The sequence below is a fragment of the Oncorhynchus gorbuscha genome, linkage group LG23 (assembly GCF_021184085.1).
Source record: "Oncorhynchus gorbuscha isolate QuinsamMale2020 ecotype Even-year linkage group LG23, OgorEven_v1.0, whole genome shotgun sequence".
Taxonomy (NCBI): Eukaryota; Metazoa; Chordata; class Actinopteri; order Salmoniformes; family Salmonidae; genus Oncorhynchus; species Oncorhynchus gorbuscha.
Window position 1 is genome coordinate 66,906,779 of NC_060195.1, and position 20,588 is coordinate 66,927,366.

The following is a 20,588-nucleotide window of genomic DNA, read 5'->3' on the forward strand; positions in this document are numbered from 1 at the left end:
CACTATCCAATCCAACTAGAGGTGAAGGGGTTAAACCACACACTATCCAATCCAACTAGAGGTGAAGGGGTTAAACCACACACTATCCAATCCAACTAGAGGTGAAGGGGTTAAACCACACACTATCCAATCCAACTAGTGGTGAAGGGGTTAAACCACACACTATCCAATCCAACTAGAGGTGAAGGGGTTAAACAACACACTATCCAATCCAACTAGAAGTGAAGGGGTTAAACCACACACTATCCAATCCAACTAGAGGTGAAGGGGTTAAACCACACACTATCCAATCCAACTAGAGGTGAAGGGGTTAAACCACACACTATCCAATCCAACTAGAGGTGAAGGGGTTAAACCACACACTATCCAATCCAACTAGAGGTGAAGGGGTTAAACCACACACTATCCAATCCAACTAGAGGTGAAGGGGTTAAACCACACACTATCCAATCCAACTAGAGGTGAAGGGGTTAAACCACACACTATCCAATCCAACTAGAGGTGAAGGGGTTAAACCACACACTATCCAATCCAACTAGAGGTGAAGGGGTTAAACCACACACTATCCAATCCAACTAGAGGTGAAGGGGTTAAACCACACACTATCCAATCCAACTAGAGGTGAAGGGGTTAAACCACACACTATCCAATCCAACTAGAGGTGAAGGGGTTAAACCACACACTATCCAATCCAACTAGAGGTGAAGGGGTTAAACCACACACTATCCAATCCAACTAGAGGTGAAGGGGTTCAAATCACTCCCACTCTGCACATCAGAGCCATTCACTTATCCATGGGCTATTTATAGCAACACACGTGATTGAATGCATGGTGAACAAACAACCATTGTTACTGGTTTCTTTGTGTGTGTGTGTGTGTATTTTCTGCATGATGGAGCAGTTGTCAGTGGCTGCTGCCATGTGCTGCAGAGCAGACCTATAAATGGAACAACAAGAACACTGAACACAAGGCTACATGACAGAAACACTCCTCTTCTGTTTGCAACTGTTGTCAATGCAACTCAACAGCTTTCAATAGCATGGACCGTAGAGGAGAGATGGTTCTCTCTCTGTCAAACCCCTGTAGACACACATCTCTTATCAGTGGGAGCCCAGGTGTGTTGGTGGATGTCTAGTGCTGATGGCACCTTGTCTGCCCTTGAGACAGGTGAAGACAGAGAATATGTATACGTAGAATAACATAAACATGTTACACCGTTGACAGGGTGATGTGATTGGGTGAGGTCATTCAGTCCCGGGACAGGGGTGTGGGTTGAGACTGACAGAGGGCCCTGCTGTACTCGGACAGGTGGTATAGTCTGGGATGTAACTGAGGAATGGCTGGGCCAGCATCTCAGAAACTGAACCATTGTGACATTGCGTGTGCATTTGTACGTACTGGTAAGTGTCCAACCAGATTTTTTTTGTTGTCAAAATACACATCTTCAGCTTCTCTTGCCAAATGTCCTCATTGCACCCAATGACCATTGACAATAACTTCTGACAGACCTTCTAGCCTGACAGATTGTCCTCTCCCTCACCAAGAATTTGCTTAGGCCTGCTTTGGCCTGGTCCACTCTAGCCTCCCCCAGCCCAACACATCCAGGACCAGGGGTTATGTCCTGCCTGGGTGAAACCGCCCTGGACCCTACCATCCAACCTGACTGTCCAGAGTAAGGCTCCACTGAGCGTCCCGTCCCCCTTAAACAAACACCCCATTATGGGCTCCATACTGGGGCCTTGTCCCTCTGCCTGTTCCTCAGCTCTGTTTTTAATTGGCATTAGGCTAGAGACGGTGGCGGGGGAAAGGAGATAATGAGAGGAAAGAGTCTCTTTGTGTGTCCGAGCCGCCCGAGGCCTTTATGTCCCTAACTCCACACAGAGAGAAACCGGATACAGGGTGTACTGCCAGCCGCAATTACAGTTTACACAGACGAAAGCAAACCTATTCTGGCTTTTGACACGGCCTGTCATTGTTTGTCTCCGAGGGACAGGCAAGGGGAGGAGGACGACGATATCAAGTTAGTCTGGGATGTGAGTGGAATGGATGGATGGCTGGCTGGTTGGATGGATGGCTGGATGGATGGCTGGATGCGTGATTGGTTGAAGTGCTAACTTTTTTATCAATGTTTTCTTTGTTCATTGTCGGGTATCTCTTATAAGCCCGACTGACATGAAGCTAGGAGGTTCTTAGTGGCATTGCAAGGCTCGTGCCTCTTGAGTTCTGGTGGTTCTGGAAGTGTGAGGTTAATGATGGGCTTATTTACTAGGAAACTTCCCTTCTCTGATCGTCAAACCAAAGTTGGTCTTTTCAAACCAAGCCAAGCGTGTAGAGTTAGAGCCAGTCTTCCAAGGCCACACTTTTCAATTACATCTGTTCACTTTTCTCCTCAATTAATATTAGCCATTTTCCTTAAATCATTCATATGCATTGGATATAGGTCACATGTTATCTAACCATGCTATGCCATGTCAAATGGCTTCTGTGATGCTGGGAAACAGGGAGATACATGCCTACTCCTCCACTCATTACCGTCACAATCTTTCTCTGCTCTTCCTCCCAGTGTGAACGGGAACCTAAAGGTCGCCTCTGTTCACAGAACGGGTCTCTCTTTATGACAGGACGTCAGAGCCTGCCCCAGAAGTCAGGGGTCGCTGATTGTGGGCATGTTGCTATGACGTCAGATGCTGACCCCAGGAAGTGAATGGGATGGCCCTAGAGGAAGTGTCTCCTAAGGAGAGGCCTGTCTGGTTGATGGTATTGTTCCTCTGTGTGTGATCTCTCCATGGTACACACAGCGGGGAGGGGAAGTGCAACCAGTGTAATGAGACAGGAGCATCCTTCCTGTGTGTGTGTGTGTGTGTGTGTGTGTGTGTGTGTGTGTGTGTGTGTGTGTGTGTGTGTGTGTGTGTGTGTGTGTGTGTGTGTGTGTGTGTGTGTGTGTGTGTGTGTGTGTGTGTGTGTGTGTGTGTGTGTGAGAGAGAGAGTGATTTACTAATGAGCGGGCATGAACGTGGACTGCAAATGGGTACATGAGGTGTGATGATACTCGTATTGCGAACAGATCAACAGATGATTAACTGCTGTATGTGAAACATTGTGTGCTGTAAATTGGACAATGTTACTCTTGATGACAACATAATGATGTTTGTTTCCAACATTAGGGCTGTTTTCTAAAGAAGTTAAATCCACTGGTCTAGTTAGACTACAGTACTACCAGTTTGGTTTAATTAGACTACGGTACTAACAGTTTGGTCAAGTTAGAGACTACGGTATTAACAGTTTGGTCTAGTTAGACTACGGTACTAGCAGTTTGGTCTAGTTAGTCTACAGTACTACCAGTTTGGTCTAGTTAGACTACGGTACTACCAGTTTGGTCTAGTTAGAGACTACGGTACTACCAGTTTGGTCTAGTTAGAGTCTACGGTACGAACAGTTTGGTCTAGTTAGAGTCTACGGTACGAACAGTTTGGTCTATTTAGAGTCTACGGTACGAACAGTTTGGTCTAGTTAGTCTACGGTACGAACAGTTTGGTCTAGTTAGAGTCTACGGTACGAACAGTTTGGTCTAGTTAGTCTACGGTACGAACAGTTTGGTCTAGTTAGTCTACGGTACGAACAGTTTGGTCTAGTTAGAGTCTACGGTACGAACAGTTTGGTCTAGTTAGAGTCTACGGTACGAACAGTTTGGTCTAGTTAGACTACAGTACTACCAGTTTGGTGTAGTTAGACTACAATACTGACCCGTTGGTCTCGTTGATCGCTCTCTGGCCTCCCATCAGTATTTAAACTACTGTTTTAAACTATTTTACACATGGTTTAATTGTGCTTTAACAGGCTGCTCATCATTTAATAGAACCCCTGCCAGCAGTTCCACCCATGCACACACACATCTACACACACCCAAGCGCACACACACACACACACACACACACACACACACACACACACACACACACACACACACACACACACACACACACACACACACACACACACACACACACACACACACACACACACACACACACACACACACACACACACACACACACACACACACACACACACACACACACACACACACGTGTTCATATTTATTCTGCACAGCATGGAGTTGTGGTGCTTTTCATGTGGAAGGTCTTGATGAACAATTGATTTCTTGAATCATGAGTGTTAGTGCTTTGCTGGATCAAAAGCCTGTACACCCTGTCAGGTTCTCAGGACTAGTGTTGAAGAACAGTCACCACCTTCACAGACTGATACCCTGACCAGAGCGCCCTCTTGAGGTGCAGTAGGGAAGCCCCTGGTTCAGGGCTGGAAGGGAGGGGGTGGGGAGGTTTGTTCCTTTACCTTCATCTTCCTCCTTCCACTTATAGTGTGTCTGTCTGTCTCAGGTATCAGCTGTGGTTTCCAGTGAGAGTCTCTCTGTGTGTCTAACTACAGCCTACAGAGTGAGACTAAGCCAGCTGGTATAACCCTCAGCTGCTGTACCATTACAGGCTGCAGACAGACACATGTGTCGTCATTACCTGAACCTCAGCACACAGCCATGCAAAACAGGCCCTTCACTCTAGTAGCGATGCTAACAATTCTACATGGTCGACCTGTAACGTGTGTGTGTGTGTGTGTGTGTGTGTGTGTGTGTGTGTGTGTGTGTGTGTGTGTGTGTGTGTGTGTGTGTGTGTGTGTGTGTGTGTGTGTGTGTGTGTGTGTGTGTGTGTGTGTGTGTGTGTGTGTGTGTGTGTACACACACACCTCATTTCCATAGTAATTTCCATCTGGCTGCAGGAAGCTGGATCATTTGGGTGTGATTTGCGGAAATATCATCTGACATTGGTCTGTGTGTGTTAGCAGTGTGTGTGTTAGCAGTGTGTGTGTCAGGAGTGTGTGTGTGTGTGTCAGCAGTGTGTCTTTGTGTATTAACGGTGTATGTCTGTGTGTGTTAGCAGTGTGTCTTTGTGTATTAACGGTGTGTGTCTGTGTGTAGTCCTATAAACAGTGGATGTCAATCTGGGTCATCTGAGAGGTAAAGTGTGGGTCTGCCATCTGTCCTCTCTCTCACTCTCTCACTGGCCACACCTGGACTGCTCACTGTAACTCTGAAGGTAAAAAAACTCTACAAGGCTTTGATCACATTGTTATTTGTCATAAATGGCCTCTTTTGCAGCATGTTTTACCTCATCCTCCGTGATCTGCAAGGTGAAGCAGACATACAGACGGCTCCTAAAGCTAGAGCTGAGAATATACGCCCCCCCCCCACACACACGCACAGACGGTTGAGTTAGTACTGCATGGTATAGCCCAAGGCCCGTAGCTAATTAAACCTCTGTGTGTGTCTGGTCCAGGGAGAGCTCCAGAAATAGACCAAACACAGCAAGACGCTTGCCTGTTTTCCTGTTTCTTTCCCCCGAAGGGACCCCACATTTTGTTTTCGACGCCTGTCTGTTTTTAAAGAAATTAGAGAAAGCAAAGCATCTTCATGGCTTGATGCAACATTATGTACGCCACTGCCAAGTGTGCTTATCTGGACAGCAAACGTGTGTGTGTGTGTGTGTGTGTGTGTGTGAGAGAGGGGAGATTTGTTTTTAGTTTTTGCATCTGTAGGCCATGTCCTTTTCTGAGGTGTTTTGTTGCTCCTGGCCATGTCATTATGCTCTCTGATCTCTCTAATATCGTAGCCTCTCGTTTCCCTGATTCTTTCCTTTCCCTCCTTTTTTTCTTGTTGATCATGTTCTCTATAGCCCCTGTTCCCTCCCCCTCCTTTTCTCTTCATCTCAGCCCCTACCCAGTTTCCCCTCCGTCTCCCCCTCCTCTCCTCTGGTTGGTCTATTTATAGCCCTGTCTTCCCAGGGCTCGGCTGGTACAAAAGCCTTTTCATGTTGCCACTATACTTTCAGCCTCGGTGCCTGCGTACACAGACGGGAGAGAGGCATGGGCACACAGCTAGGTGTGTGTGTGTGTGTGTGTGTGTGTGTGTGTGTCTGCGCTCGCTGTACCCAAAGGGAGTGTTATTTTTACCTTTCCCCCTCATTTTCTCTCCCACCCTCTCCCCTTCTCTCTCCATCTCTTTCTCCCACACTTGCTATGCTGAGCACAGCCAGTTTCAGCTGAGCCCAACAACCAGCCTACACACACACACACACTGTCTGATGAATGAACGGTGCCATTCCACTAAGCTTCCTTCAGGGCAGAGAACCCCTGGCATCTCAGCATGAGTTCCCAGTGTAGATTCTCTGCTGTTTCCAGGCGATTCAGGCTCTCTGGGTCCATAGCGAAGCGACGGTTGCTCCGTTAGGCTGTTTGCCTCGATGCCGCGGTGGCTCCCTCTCAGAGAGGTGTAGTTCGGTCGGTTGTCGGTTGATTGAGGGAGGGTTATCTCGATGTTGCGGACCATATTTGAAGCGGAGTTCTCTCCCTCTCCCACAGAAGGACTCCGGGGCAAGGAGCAGCAGCTGGATGTCCTGAAGACGTCTGCCCTCAACCACATCCCCACAGGTAGGAGACCAACACATTACCTGTCTGTCTTTCATTCTGTGACTGAATGTCGACCGTTGTCTTTACAATGTGTGTTTTTTAAGGTCTGTCTGTCACACAAAGCTAAGAGGAAAGCAATCCGGCTTTCTTGGAGGAGAAACGTTATGTGTACTAAAACTGATAAGAATGCAGAAGTAATTTAATGAATTAAAAACATTTGCGGGGTGTGACGTGTAACTTCAGATTAAACCAAATCATTTATAGTCATGACTACTGGTTTCAATTTAATTTGCAGCAAATACTTTATGAATTTATTGTAACAAATCATCTAGGTTGCTAGCCAACTAGCCTGCTAACGTTAGCACTACTAGCTTGCTAATGTTACATTAGCACTGGGTAAGTCAGACAGTTGCTATAATCACCTAGCTTACAGCTACATTAAAGTAAATCAACGTTTAGGAAATACATAACACCATCTAACCAGTTATCAAATAATGTTACCGGTATATGCAGTTATCTAAGCCAGCCAACTAAAGTTAATTATTTTAGCCTACTAGCCTAGCTAGCCAACCACCACGGTTGACATAGCTGAGTAAGCCAGAAAACAACTAGTCACAGGCAGGAACCCACAGAACACAACAACAAGCGGAGCTACAATAGTCAAAGAAGAACCAAGGAGAGGCCTTCAGAGGGATAGTCAGATACACTATAGATATATACAGTACCAGTCAAAACTTTGGACACACCTATCATTCAAGTGTTTTATTTTATTTGGACTATTTTTCTACATTGTAGAATAATAGTGAAGACAAACTATGAAATAACACATGGGGAATCATGTAGTAACCAAAAAAGTGTTAAATCAAAATATATTTTAGATTCTTACATTTACATTACATTTAAGTCATTTAGCAGACGCTCTTATCCAGAGCGACTTACAAATTGGTGCATTCACCTTATGACATCCAGTGGGACAGTCACTTAACAATAGTGCATCTAAAACTTAGGGGGGGTGGGGTGAGAGGGATTACTTAACCTATCCTAGGTATTCCTTAAAGAGGTGGGGTTTCAGGTGTCTCCGGAAGGTGGTGATTGACTCCGCTGTCCTGGCGTCGTGAGGGAGTTTGTTCCACCATTGGGGGGGCCAGGGCAGCGAACAGTTTTGACTGGGCTGAGCGGGAGTTGTACTTCCTCAGTGGTAGGGAGGCGAGCAGGCCAGAGGTGGATGAACGCAGTGCCCTTGTTTGGGTGTAGGGCCTGATCAGAGCCTGGAGGTACTGAGGTGCCGTTCCCCTCACAGCTCCGTAGGCAAGCACCATGGTCTTGTAGCGGATGCGAGCTTCAACTGGAAGCCAGTGGAGAGAACGGAGGAGCGGGGTGACGTGAGAGAACTTGGGAAGGTTGAACACCAGACGGGCTGCGGCGTTCTGGATGAGTTGAAGGGGTTTAATGGCACAGGCAGGGAGCCCAGCCAACAGCGAGTTGCAGTAATCCAGACGGGAGTTGCAGTAATCCAGACGGGGCTTCTTCAAAGCAGCTTTTCACACTCTTGGCATTCTCTCAACCAGCTTCACCTGGAATGCTTTTCCAACCGTCTTGAAGGAGTTCCCACATGTGCTGTGCACTTGTTGGCTGTTTTTTCTTCACTCTGCGGACCAACTAATCTCAATTGGGTTGAGGTCGGTTGATTGTGAAGGCCAGGTCATCTGATGCAGCACTTCATCACTGTCCTTCTTGGTCAAATAGCCCTTACACCGCCTGGAGGTGTGTTGGGTCATTGTCCTGTTGAAAAACAAATGATGGTCCCGTTACGCCACCCCATCTGGTTTGGGCTTATTGCTGCAGAATGCTGTGGTAACCATGCTAGTTAAGTGTGCCTTGAATTCTAAATAAATCAGTGTCACCAGCAAAGCACCCCACACCATCACACCACCTCCTCCATACTTTATGGTGGGAACCACAAATGCGGAGATCATCCGTTCACCTACTCGGAGTCTCACAAAGACACGGCAGTTGGAACTAAAAATCTGGACTCATAAGACCAAAGGACAGATTTCCACCGGTCTAATGTCCATTGCTCATGTTTCTTGGCCCAAGCAAGTCTCTTCTTATTGGTGTCCATTAGTAGTGGTTTCTTTGCACCAAATCGACCATGAAGGCCTGATTCATGCAGTCTCCTCTGAACAGTTGATGTTGAGATGTGTCTGTTACATGAACTCTGTGAAGCGTTTATTTAGGCTGCAATTTCTGAGGCAGTTAACTCTGAACTTATCCTCTGCAGTAGAGTTAACTCTGGGTCTTCCTTTCCTGTGGTGGTCCTCATGAGAGCCAGTTACTTCATCAGCGCTTGATGTTTTTTGCGACTGCGCTTATAGAAACTTTCAAAGTTCTTGAAATGTTCTGTATTGACTGACCTTCATGTTTTAAAGTAATGACTATCGTTTCTCTTTGCTTATTTGAGCTGTTCTTGCCATAATATGGACTTGCTCTTTTACCAAATAGGGCTATCTACTGTATACCAACCCTACCTTGTCACAACACAACTGATTGGCTCAAATGCATTAATAAGGAAAGAAATTCCACAAATGTACTTTTAACAAGGCACACCTGTTCATTCCAGGTGCATGAAGCTGGTTGAGAGAATGCCAAAAGTGTGCAAAGCTGTCATCAAGGCAAAGGGTGGCTACTTTGAAGAATCTCAAATATAAAATATATTATGATTTGTTTAATACGTTTATGGTTACTACATGATTCCATATGTGTTATTTCATAGTTTTGATGTCTTCACTATTATTCTACAATGTAGAAAATAGTAGAAATGAAGAAAAACACTTGAATGAGTCCAAACATTTGACGGATACTGTACACACTTGCAATGTACCAGTAGGTCGGTAGGAAATAGATGTTGCAGGCTTCACATTCACGCTCGGCACAGCACCTGGTTTCAGTCAGTCTCAAATTGAATCCTGCCATCGGAGTCCTCCGGGGAGAAATGAGCACTGGATACAGTAGAGGTACGCACAGTTCCCATACTCCAATCTGTTCACGTCAACCAGACACACTGGTCCAACTTAAAAGGTTGCTTCTCATTTTTGGGCCACAAATGAGTCGTAACCCCGTCCTTGTGGGTATTACTGCACTACGCGTGTATTACTGCACTAGCTACAAATGACGGAAAACTATGACACTCCCTCGAATACCAAACGCACAGGAGACGAGGATGTTTATAGTTTCTTCTTCATGGATGTACATAGTAGCTCGCCAACACTTTGTTTGGAATGTAATACCATGCTAGCATGGCTAGTAGCTAACGATAGCCAGCTGGAACTAGATAGGTAGCACCTTTGTGGGTAGTTCTGAAGATATCTGGAAATAAGTGAATAAATATGGAAAAACGCTAAAACATAACTATGTTTGTTAGTTATAGGTAACCAGATCGTGACTACAACTAAGTTACTATTTTATTTTTATTTTTTAAATATATTTTTTAAAATAAATGTAACCTTTATTTAACCAGGCAAGTCAGTTAACAACAAATTCTTATTTTCAATGATGGCCTAGGAACAGTGGGTTAACTGCCTGTTCAGGGGCAGAATGACATATTTGTACCTTGTCAGCTCGGGTGTTTGAACTTGCAACCTTCCGGTTACTAGTCCAACACTCTAACCACTAAGTGACCATACTTTTGTTGCTACCTACCTTTTTAATAGGACGTTGGGCTAGAACAGCTTCAGTGCGCCTTGGCATAGACTACAAGTGGCTGAAAATCTGAGGGATGCGACACCGTTCTTCCACAAGAAATTCCATAATTTGTTGTTCTGTTGATGTTTGTGGAAAACACTGTCACGTCCCGTTCCAGAATCTCCCATAAGTCTTAACTTCAAAATCACTGATATATCTTCTTCTATCCATGGTAGCCAAAATAACAGGCAACTGGGCCGTTTTATACATGAGCCAGCACATGATGGCATGTTAATTGATAATTAATTCAGGAATTTTCGATATACTTTATATTGTTTACTCATGGGTTTCCTTTATTTTGGCAGTCTTGGTATTTAACACATAAATAAGCCATCTAACATTCCTTCACCCTGTTGCCGGGCAAAAAAACTCTCTCTCTCTCTCTCTCTCTCTCTCTCTCTCTCTCTCTGTCTCTCTGTCTCTCTGTCTCTCTGTCTCGCTCTCGCTCTCTGTCTCTCAATTCAATTCAAGGGGCTTCATTGGCATGGGAAACATGTGTTAACATTGCCAAAGCAAGTGAGGTAGATAATATATAAGTGAATATATAAAGTGAAATAAACAATAAAAATGAATAGACTCTGTCGCTCTCTCTCTCTCTCCACACCATGTGTTGTTCTTTATTCAGCTGCAGTGACACCATTAAATATTGAAATATCCCTTACTGACATCATAGATTTCTGGGGACTGTTGTCATGGAAACCGTGTATGTCTTGTACTGCCGCCCACAGACCGATACGGAGAACCCCATTCAATACTCTGACTCAATGGACCTCCTCTCATATGCTCTATGGGCACTTTTCTACTTGTACTTCTTTGTGTTCCAGAATAACAAGGCAGTAAGAGTGTACACCCGGTGGTGTGACTAGCCTGAATGGTGCAACTGCCTCATTTTAACCACAGTCATGTCCCTGGTTAGCATTGTTTAGCCCACTCATTGAAGCACGCTATATGTGGATGATGTCAGTCTCTCCAAGGCTGTTGATACAGCTTCTATAATCGGATGCATTAGATCCAGGGTAGGAGTGGTAATCTTGGCTCAGATCCCCCCCATCTGTCCATTCAATATTATGTAAAAGGCTAAACTGATCCTAGATCAGTTCCTACTGTGAGATGCTTGACACATCCAGCCGATGGTGTCCAGTTCCAGACCTTTGTCTGTGTGTAATACCCAGTGTGACCCAGTCGTCATCTGATGCCACCCCAGGATAATGCTTTGGCCTGTGGAAAACGTCTCCCATAACACACGTCTGCCTCCCCCCGGTCCTCTCCTCGCTCAGATGTAAATCCATGTGGTTGATACACATCGAGCTCTCGAGTCGTGATGCATGGCAAAGAAAACACCTCTCCCTTAAACGGCTTATTTGTCATTTGAGAAAGGAAATGAGATTCGACCACTGTGGTCGAGCTGTTTTGCCTGTCTGGTGTTGGTTTTCATCTCTGTTGAGTTTGATACTGAACCATGTTAATACCTGATGACCCAACTGAGAACGGGGGTCCCAACTTCCCCTGATACAGGGTCTCTGCTATCGTTGCTTAGAGCTCGGGGAAACACTGCTCCCCCAGCCTTGACACAGATTTCTGTTACACTGGTGAGGATGAGCCCTTTTGGATATCAACCTCTGCTTGAACCTGTCTTCTCCCACAGTCATGGAGGACAGAGCGTCCTCTCTCCTGTATGACTGTGACGTCCGCCCTCGTCCATAGATTCATCTGGGTTAAGTAGCGAGAGATGTACTTGTGCACGTATGTATGGGCACCCTCATATCCTCACATCTCACCCTTCTGTTCCTCAAGTCCCACATCTCCCCCTTTCTCTCCCGCGTCCCTCTCCCGGCTGCCGCGCTGCAGACTGGAACGCCGACGTCAGCCGGAGGCCCCGGACAGGCCGGAGCATGTTGGGATGAGTCGGGCTCGCTGCACACAGACACCCCATTTCTCTCCCTGTCTCTCTGTGACTAGAGGAACACAGGCGTGTTGAGGAACTCCTCTGTCTGTAAGATGAGCTGCCAGAGGGCGGCTCCAAGACACTGACTGACAGACAGACCGGCCATTTGAGTGACTGATCTCTCATAGAGTTCCTCGTGGTTTCCTGTGGGGTGTTGGCCTGGACGTGTTGGCTCTCGTCCTCTGTCCCTCTAGGTATTAATATGAAAGCCTGGTGTACATGAACCTGCACTTATTGTCACTGTTTTGCAAAATCCTTCATAATCATTGATCTTGAACCACCTGAAAGGTGAACGCAGACCCAGCCAACCTTTGACCTTCCAGTCCCCATACAGACCACTCAGTTTCCCATCACAGCAACCTGTGTCTGTCATGCCGTCTCTCCCTCTCCTTGTTTCGCCTCCCGCCAGGCCTTGTGACAAACTTCTCACCACATCTCTAAACGTGGTAAATAATATCTCCCCGGCCCATTCTGACCGGCGATAGGCAGGACTCGGCCTGGGTTGAGCTCGACATCTATTAGACTTAACGAGTGGAGTGTAGAGCCTTTGCAATCAGACTGAGGGACATCCTCAGACAACAGGCTTTAAATCAGAGCTGCGCTTCAGTGCGAGCAGCTGTACTGTCTGGTAGACCTGTCCAACCAAAAACATAGAGACCCGGAAAACCTGAGTCCACGCCTTCACTATGGTGAATCACTAAAACAATACAGAAATACACTACGGAAAAAGAAGGAACAGCATGTCAGAAATCAGCTCAATGTAATTGAAGAATCCATAGCTCTAACCACTTCTGGGAAAATTGGAAAACACTAAACAAACAACAACACGAAGAATTATCTATCCAAAATGGAGATGTATGGGTAAACCACTTCTCCAATCTTTTTGGTTCTATAACAAAGAATAAAGAGCAAAAACGTATACATGATCAAATACAGATCTTAGAATCAACTATTAAAGACTACCAGAACCCACTGGATTCTCCAATTACCTTGAACGAGTTACAGGACAAAATAAAAACCCTCCAACCCAAAAAGGCCTGTGGTGTCGATGGTATCCTCAATGAAATGATCAAATATACAGACAACAAATTCCAATTGGCTATACTAAAACTCTTTAACATCATACTTAGCTCTGGCATCTGCCCCAATATTTGGAACCAAGGACTGATCACCCCAATCCACAAAAGTGGAGACAAATTTGACCCCAATAACTGCCGTGGAATATGTGTCAACAGTAACCTTGGGAAAATCCTCTGCATTATTATTAACAGCAGACTCGTACATTTCCTCAATGAAAACAATATACTGAGCAAATGTCAAATTGGCTTTTTACCAAATTACCGTACAACAGACCATGTATTCACCCTGCACACCCTAATTGACAACCAAACAAACCAAAACAAAGGCAAAGTCTTCTCATGCTTTGTTGATTTCAAAAAAGCCTTCGACTCAATCTGGCATGAGGGTCTGCTATACAAACTGATGGAAAGTGGTGTTGGGGGTAAAACATATGACATTATAAAATCCATGTACACAAACAACAAGTGTGCGGTTAAAATTGGCAAAAAACACACACATTTCTTCACACAGGGTCGTGGGGTTAGACAGGGATGCAGCTTAAGCCCCACCCTCTTCAACATATATATCAACGAATTGGCGCGGGCACTAGAAAAGTCTGCAGCACCCGGCCTCCCCCTGCTAGAATCGGAAGTCAAATGTCTGCTGTTTGCTGATGATCTGGTGCTTCTGTCACCAACCAAGGAGGGCCTACAGCAGCACCTAGATCTTATGCACAGATTCTGTCAGACCTGGGCCCTGATAGTAAATCTCAGTAAGACCAAAATAATGGTGTTCCAAAAAAGGTCTAGTCACCAGGACCACAAATTCAAATTCCATCAAGACACTGTTGCCCTAGAGCACACAAAAAACTATACATACCTTGGCCTAAACATCAGCGCCACAGGTAACTTCCACAAAGCTGTGAACGATCTGAGAGACAAGGCAAGAAGGGCATTCTATGCCATCAAAAGAAACATAAATTTCAACATACCAATTAGGATTTGGCTAAAAATACTTGAATCAGTCATAGAGCCCATTGCCCTTTATGGTTGTGAGGTCTGGGGTCCGCTCACCAACCAAGACTTCACAAAATTGGACAAACACCAAATTGAGACTCTGCATGCAGAATTCTGCAAAAATATCCTCCGTGTACAACGTAAAACACCAAATAATGCATACAGAGCAGAATTAGGCCGATACCCACTAATTATCAAAATCCAGAAAAGAGCCATTAAATTCTACAACCACCTAAAAGGAAGCGATTCACAAACCTTCCATAACAAAGCCATCACCTACAGAGAGATGAACCTGGAGAAGAGTCCCCTAAGCAAGCTGGTCCTGGGGCTCTGTTCACAAACACAAACACACCCTACAGAGCCCCAGGACAGCAGCACAATTAGACCCAACCTAATCATGAGAAAACAAAAAGATAATTACTTAACACATTGGAAAGAATTAACAAAAAAACAGAGCAAACTAGAATGCTATTTGGCCCTACACAGAGAGTACACAGCGGCAGAATACCTGACCACTGTGACTGACCCAAAATTAAGGAAAGCTTTGACTATGTACAGACTCAGTGAGCATAGCCTTGCTATTGAGAAAGGCCGCCGTAGGCAGACATGGCTCTCAAGAGAAGACAGGCTATGTGCACACAGCCCACAAAATTAGGTGGAAACTGAGCTGCACTTCCTAACCTCCTGCCCAATGTATGACCATATTAGAGATACATATTTCCCCCAGATCACACAGATCCACAAAGAATTCGAAAACAAATCCAATTTTGAAAAACTCCCATATCTACTAGGTGAAATTCCACAGTGTGCCATCACAGCAGCAAGATTTGTGACCTGTTGCCACGAGAAAAGGGCAACCAGTGAAGAACAAACACCATTGTAAATACAACTCATATTTATGCTTATTTATTTTATCTTGTGTCCTTTAACTATTTGTACATTGTGTGTGTGTGTATGTGTGTATATATATATATATATATATATTATATATATATATATATATATAATATATATAATATATATATAATATGACATGTGTAATGTCTTTACTGTTTTGAAACTTCTGTATGTGTAATGTTTACTGTTCATTTTTGTTGTTTTTCACCTTATATATTCACTTTGTATGTTGTCTACCTCACTTGCTTTGGCAATGTTAGCACATGTTTCCCATGCCAATAAAGCCCTTGAATTGAATTGAATCTATTTCTATCTGTGTTCTGTAATGGGAGCCGGGAGAGGGAGGGGGCAGGGAGGCCCCCCAGGGGTGGTAAACACATTGTTTATCTGAGGAGAGAAGAGAAGGGTGAGGCCGAGGGAAAGAAACAGGAGAGATGTAAATAGTGGATAGAAAAGTGTGATAGAGATGTGTGTGGAGAGAGAGACGGAGAGAGTGGGCGAAAGAGGCTGACAGAGGGGGACAGAGCGAGAAAGAAGAGAGTGAGTAGTAGTGGTTGTTTATATGGAGTGTTGGAGGGAGTCTGTTTGGTGTAATGAATAAGCCAAGTCACTACTGAATAATCTATGTCTCACATGGTGGGGAGCTTCCTCCGTGGAAGCTGAAAATAGGAAGAGAGAACAGGGGGAAGCCGTGAAAGAGCTCAGCCACCTCCCTCCACATCTCTCAATCTATCTATTTCTCCATCTATTTCTCTTCATTTGAGGTACTGTTGCACGTGCTGTATGCATGGAGCCGTGAGCTGTTATGAATGTTTATTGCAGGTTATATAATGCATTGTAAGGTCTAATAATGCATTGAAAGAATTAACTATAAATGATTTAATATCATCCATTATAAACCAGTAGCTGATAAGGGGTGTTACCAAAATGTATTTGCGTCAGAAATAATTCCTCTTGTAAATAAAATGAGTGGAATTCCTGGGTAAGACGGTAGGATTTTACACAAGACACAGTTGAGATGCTTTCAAAGCCGTTTAGATGGAGGAAAAAACTCTGTCTTCCTGCCAGCCGTGTTTTGATGCAGGGCTTTCTTTACTGCAAGCCAGGTGTGTCTGCACCAGAGTGCACATTGGCCCTTGTTTTGATGCAGGTAGGTTATTGTGTAAGAACTACTTTAGGAGGGCTTTCTTTACTGCAAGCCAGGTGTGTCTGCACCAGAGTGCACATTGGCCCTTGTTTTGATGCAGGTAGGTTATTGTGTAAGAACTACTTTAGGAGGGCTTTCTTTACTGCAAGCCAGGTGTGTCTGCACCAGAGTGCACATTGGCCCTTGTTTTGATGCAGGTAGGTTATTGTGTAAGAACTACTTTAGGAGGGCTTTCTTTACTGCAAGCCAGGTGTGTCTGCACCAGAGTGCACATTGGCCCTTGTTTTGATGCAGGTAAGTTATTGTGTAAGAACTACTTTAGGAGGGCTTTCTTTACTGCAAGCCAGGTGTGTCTGCACCAGAGTGCACATTGGCCCTTGTTTTGATGCAGGTAGGTTATTGTGTAAGAACTACTTTTGGAGGGCTTTCTTTACTGTAAGCACAGTGTGTCTGCACCAGAGTGCACGTTGGTCCTTGTTTTGGTGAGAGGAAAGTGGGATACAGGCGTGGTTATCTCCGTGAATTTCATGCAAGCGTTGACGTCACTGCGAGCCGGGCGAGATGGGCAGATATCAACGTTTATAAATAAGTGGCTCCCGTATAAATAAACAAGTGTGAGAGACGTCACATCGTCAGGTTGTTGCTGAAATGGAATCCGATCTTATGCTGAGCTTGTGCACCGTGGTTTAAAACAACTGGAGAGTGGGGCCTATAGCAGCCTGCATGCTTACAGCTGTGTGCGGCCTACCTGTGGCCCGGCTAGACTGAACCCTTCTACTGTAGGCCTTCCCCCATGTCCTTCCACTGTCCCAGAAATCAATGCTCTGTGATGTAGAACACAACTGTGAAGTTTCTCTTACGCTTCCGCCCGCTAGCAACGCCAACGTCAGAGCAAATAACACAAAGGGGGTGTGTGTTGACGGGGAGTCTCCTAGCAACCATAAAGAGCCCCTATAGCCTTAATTAAGTTCACTTGAGGCTATAGACATATATTTCACAGAACCGTGATCTGAAGAATAGAGAGGTGTGTGTGTGTGTGTGTGTGTGTGTGTGTGGCCAGAGCAATGTCCAACACTGGGTGTATTTCTAGAGGGAACTAGTTCTCTGTACTCAGAGGGAAGAGGGGGGATGCAGTGTCAACAGAGGAAGACACAGAATAGATTTTCCCTCCATCCACTCTATCTCTCCTGTGTATCTGCCGTCGGTTCCAGGAAATGGAGGAGCAGCAGAATAAACAGACAGCAGGCCTACGACAGCCCTGTGATGTCACCAGCACAGAGAGAGGGAGGAGGGCACAGAGACTGGTACAAAGAGGGAGAGGGGAGGGACACAGATGGGTAAAGACAGAGGAGGGACACAGAGAGAGGTAACTAGCGAGGGAGCAGGAGTGTTGAGAAAGCAGAAAACTGAGGAAAGGAGAGGAGGACAGAGACAGAAATATAAAGAGCAGCACCACTAAAGCTAAATAGATCCTTACACACGGCAGAGACGAGCTGTAGAGGAGGAAACGATAGGAGGGGGAAGAGAGAAGAGAGGAGAGCGTTTATCGCCATGATCACTACAGCGCTGATGGGTATGTCAATTATAAATGTTCTATTACACAATGCTTCTCTGAAAGTCATGTCTCTCTCTGTCTCTCTGTTTCTCTGTCTCTCTCTGTTTCTCTGTCTCTCTCTGTTTCTCTGTCTCTCTCTGTTTCTCTGTCTCTCTCTGTTTCTCTGTCTCTGTCTCTCTCTGTCTCTCTCTGTCTCTCTCTGTTTCTCTGTCTCTCTCTGTCTCTCTCTGTCTTTCTCTGTCTCTCTCTCTCTCTCTGTTTCTCTGTCTCTCTCTGTTTCTCTGTCTCTCTCTGTTTCTCCGTCTCTCTCTGTTTCTCTCTCTGTTTCTGTCTGTTTCTCTCTCCGTTTCTGTCTCTCTCTGTTTCTGTCTCTCTCTGTTTCTCTGTCTCTCTCTCTGTTTCTCTGTCTCTCTGTTTCTGTCTCTGTCTCTCTCTGTTTCTCTGTCTCTCTGTCTCTCTCTGTTTCTCTGTCTCTCTCTGTTTCTCTCTGTCTCTCTCTGTTTCTCTCTGTCTCTCTGTCTCTCTCTGTCTCTCTGTCTCTCTCTGTTTCTCTGTTTCTCTGTCTCTCTCTGTTTCTCTCTGTTTCTCTGTCTCTCTCTGTTTCTCTCTCTGTTTCTCTCTGTTTCTCTGTCTCTCTCTGTTTCTCTCTCTGTTTCTCTCTGTTTCTCTGTCTCTCTCTGTTTCTCTGTTTCTCTCTGTTTCTCTGTCTCTCTCTGTCTCTCTCTCTGTTTCTCTCTCTGTTTCTCTCTCTGTTTCTCTGTCTCTCTCTGTTTCTCTGTCTCTCTCTCTCTCTCTCTCTCTCTCTCTCTCTCTCTCTCTCTGTCTCTCTCTCTGTTCTCTCTCTCTCTCTCTCTCTCTCTCTCTCTCTCTCTCTCTCTCTCTCTCTCTCTCTCTCTCTCTCAAACTATTCCTCTCTGTTACGTTCTCTTTCTCCTGCTTGTTGGTTAGTGTTGTGTACACGGAGTGGTATAGTCAATGAGATGATCACAGGCAGTACCAGTCAGTGGCTGCAGCATGTGTTTCAGAGCTAGGACATTATGGTTGTGTATGTCTCTCTCTGCATGGGACAGAATCGCCAATCGTTGGTCTTGGAATGCTGTGCTTGACTGTGTGTGGGAGTGGTCCTTAGGGAGGAGGGCAAAGAATTGGGGTAGAGAGAGAATCTACATATTGGTTTGTGCAGCATCACTAAGTACGTTTACATAAACACTTCTAATTCAATATTAAACTGATTAGAAGGCTGAGTATGGGATTAGTCATGTAAACGCTGTATTCTGCTCATCTTAATGGGCGTAAGGTCAAAATCGAAGTAAGCACATAGCGATTAAAACATCTGGTTTTCGGAAGCAGTACGGCTTGGTTGGGTCGTGTTTCGGAGGACGCATGGCATTCGACCTTCGTCTCTCCCGAGTCCGTACGGGAGTTGTAGCATTGAGACAAGATAATAACTACTAACAATTGGATACCACGAAAAGGGGGTAAAATAAACAAATAAAAAAAAACATCTGGTTTTCTGAGCGATCTTTCAAATTGCTAGGACACGTTAACACCCTAATTGGAGTTTGAGCGGTGTATTTGATATGCGTATGACCCACCAAGCACCAGCAGCACAAGGTTAGTGAGTTAGGGGAAAACTTACAGCATCTTCAAAATAGGTTTCACATACCAACTGTATATGTCCCAACTCAAACGCTTCCCTAAAAGAACACGATCGCTGTGGAAAAACGTTTGTTTTGATTGGTGATTTTTCTGCGTATAGCCAAGTCCCATCAGGTAGCCTGGTTTCAGATGTGTCCATGTAAACAGGATTATTATGGAAATGGTTCTTCTTGAAAAGCATGTCGACGTGATCTGACTATTCACTATTATTGTGTGCATGTAACCGTACTCATTCATCTGATGAACCCAGAGACTGTGTCTGCCTTTAGTGTGTGTTGTGTGTATGAGTCTTTAGGCCTGTGTGTGTGACTGTGTTTGTGTGTGACTGTGTTTGTGTGTGACTGTGTTTGTGTGTGACTGTTTGTGTGTGACTGTGCGTGTGTGTGACTGTGCGTGTGTGTGACTGTGCGTGTGACTGTGACTGTGCGTGTGACTGTGCGTGTGCGTGTGACTGTGACTGTGCGTGTGACTGTGCGTGTGACTGTGCGTGTGTGACTGTGCCGTGTGTGACTGTGCGTGTGTGACTGTGCGTGTGTGACTGTGCGTGTGTGACTGTGTGTGACTGTGCGTGTGTGACTGTGCGTGTGTGTGACTGTGCGTGTGTGTGACTGTGCGTGTGTGTGACTGTGCGTGCGTGTGTGTGACTGCGTGCGTGCGTGCGTGCGTGTGACTGTGTGTGACTGTGTGTGACTGTGTGTGCTGCACCTAGTGTGGGTGTTAGCCTAACACGATTAAGACAGAGTTTCAAGCAAACATATCTGGCTGTCTGGCACGCTGTTGGGAAAACTTGTAGATAAATAATCGTCCAATCGCGACTATTTATTCAGATTTAATGGGGAGGAAGCCGTGCGATTGGAGGCCTTCCTGTAGCAGTGCGTTCTGGGGGTGGTTGGCCAGGGCTGAAGTCTCCTCCACCACGCCACAGTTCAATGCAGTCTTTGTGAGAGGAGTGCTACACTTCATGTTTGACATATCAGGGCCAGATGGACAGTACTGTGAAGGGGCTCTCTGTGCTGATAAGGATGCTGTGTGTGTGTGTGTGTGTGTGTGTGTGTGTGTGTGTGTGTGTGTGTGTGTGTGTGTGTGTGTGT

General features: G+C 45.4%; 1 protein-coding gene across 5 annotated transcripts in view; it reads left to right on the plus strand.

Moving 5' to 3' along the window:
- Positions 1-20,588, plus strand: part of LOC124010509 (histone deacetylase 4-like) — a 97,028-nt gene that overhangs the window by 5,634 nt on the left and 70,806 nt on the right. For 3 of the 5 annotated variants that reach the window (XR_006834454.1, XM_046323000.1, XM_046323002.1), the window contains exon 3: positions 6,431-6,499. Coding sequence is in view for 4 of the 5 variants with exons in the window: in XM_046323000.1 (XP_046178956.1) it covers positions 6,431-6,499 (69 nt within the window). In the remaining variant the exon portion in view is untranslated. Of the gene's footprint in view, positions 1-6,430; positions 6,500-17,638; positions 17,857-20,588 lie in introns of those variants that run through there. The other 2 variants (XM_046323001.1, XM_046323003.1) reach the window with 2 other exon arrangements.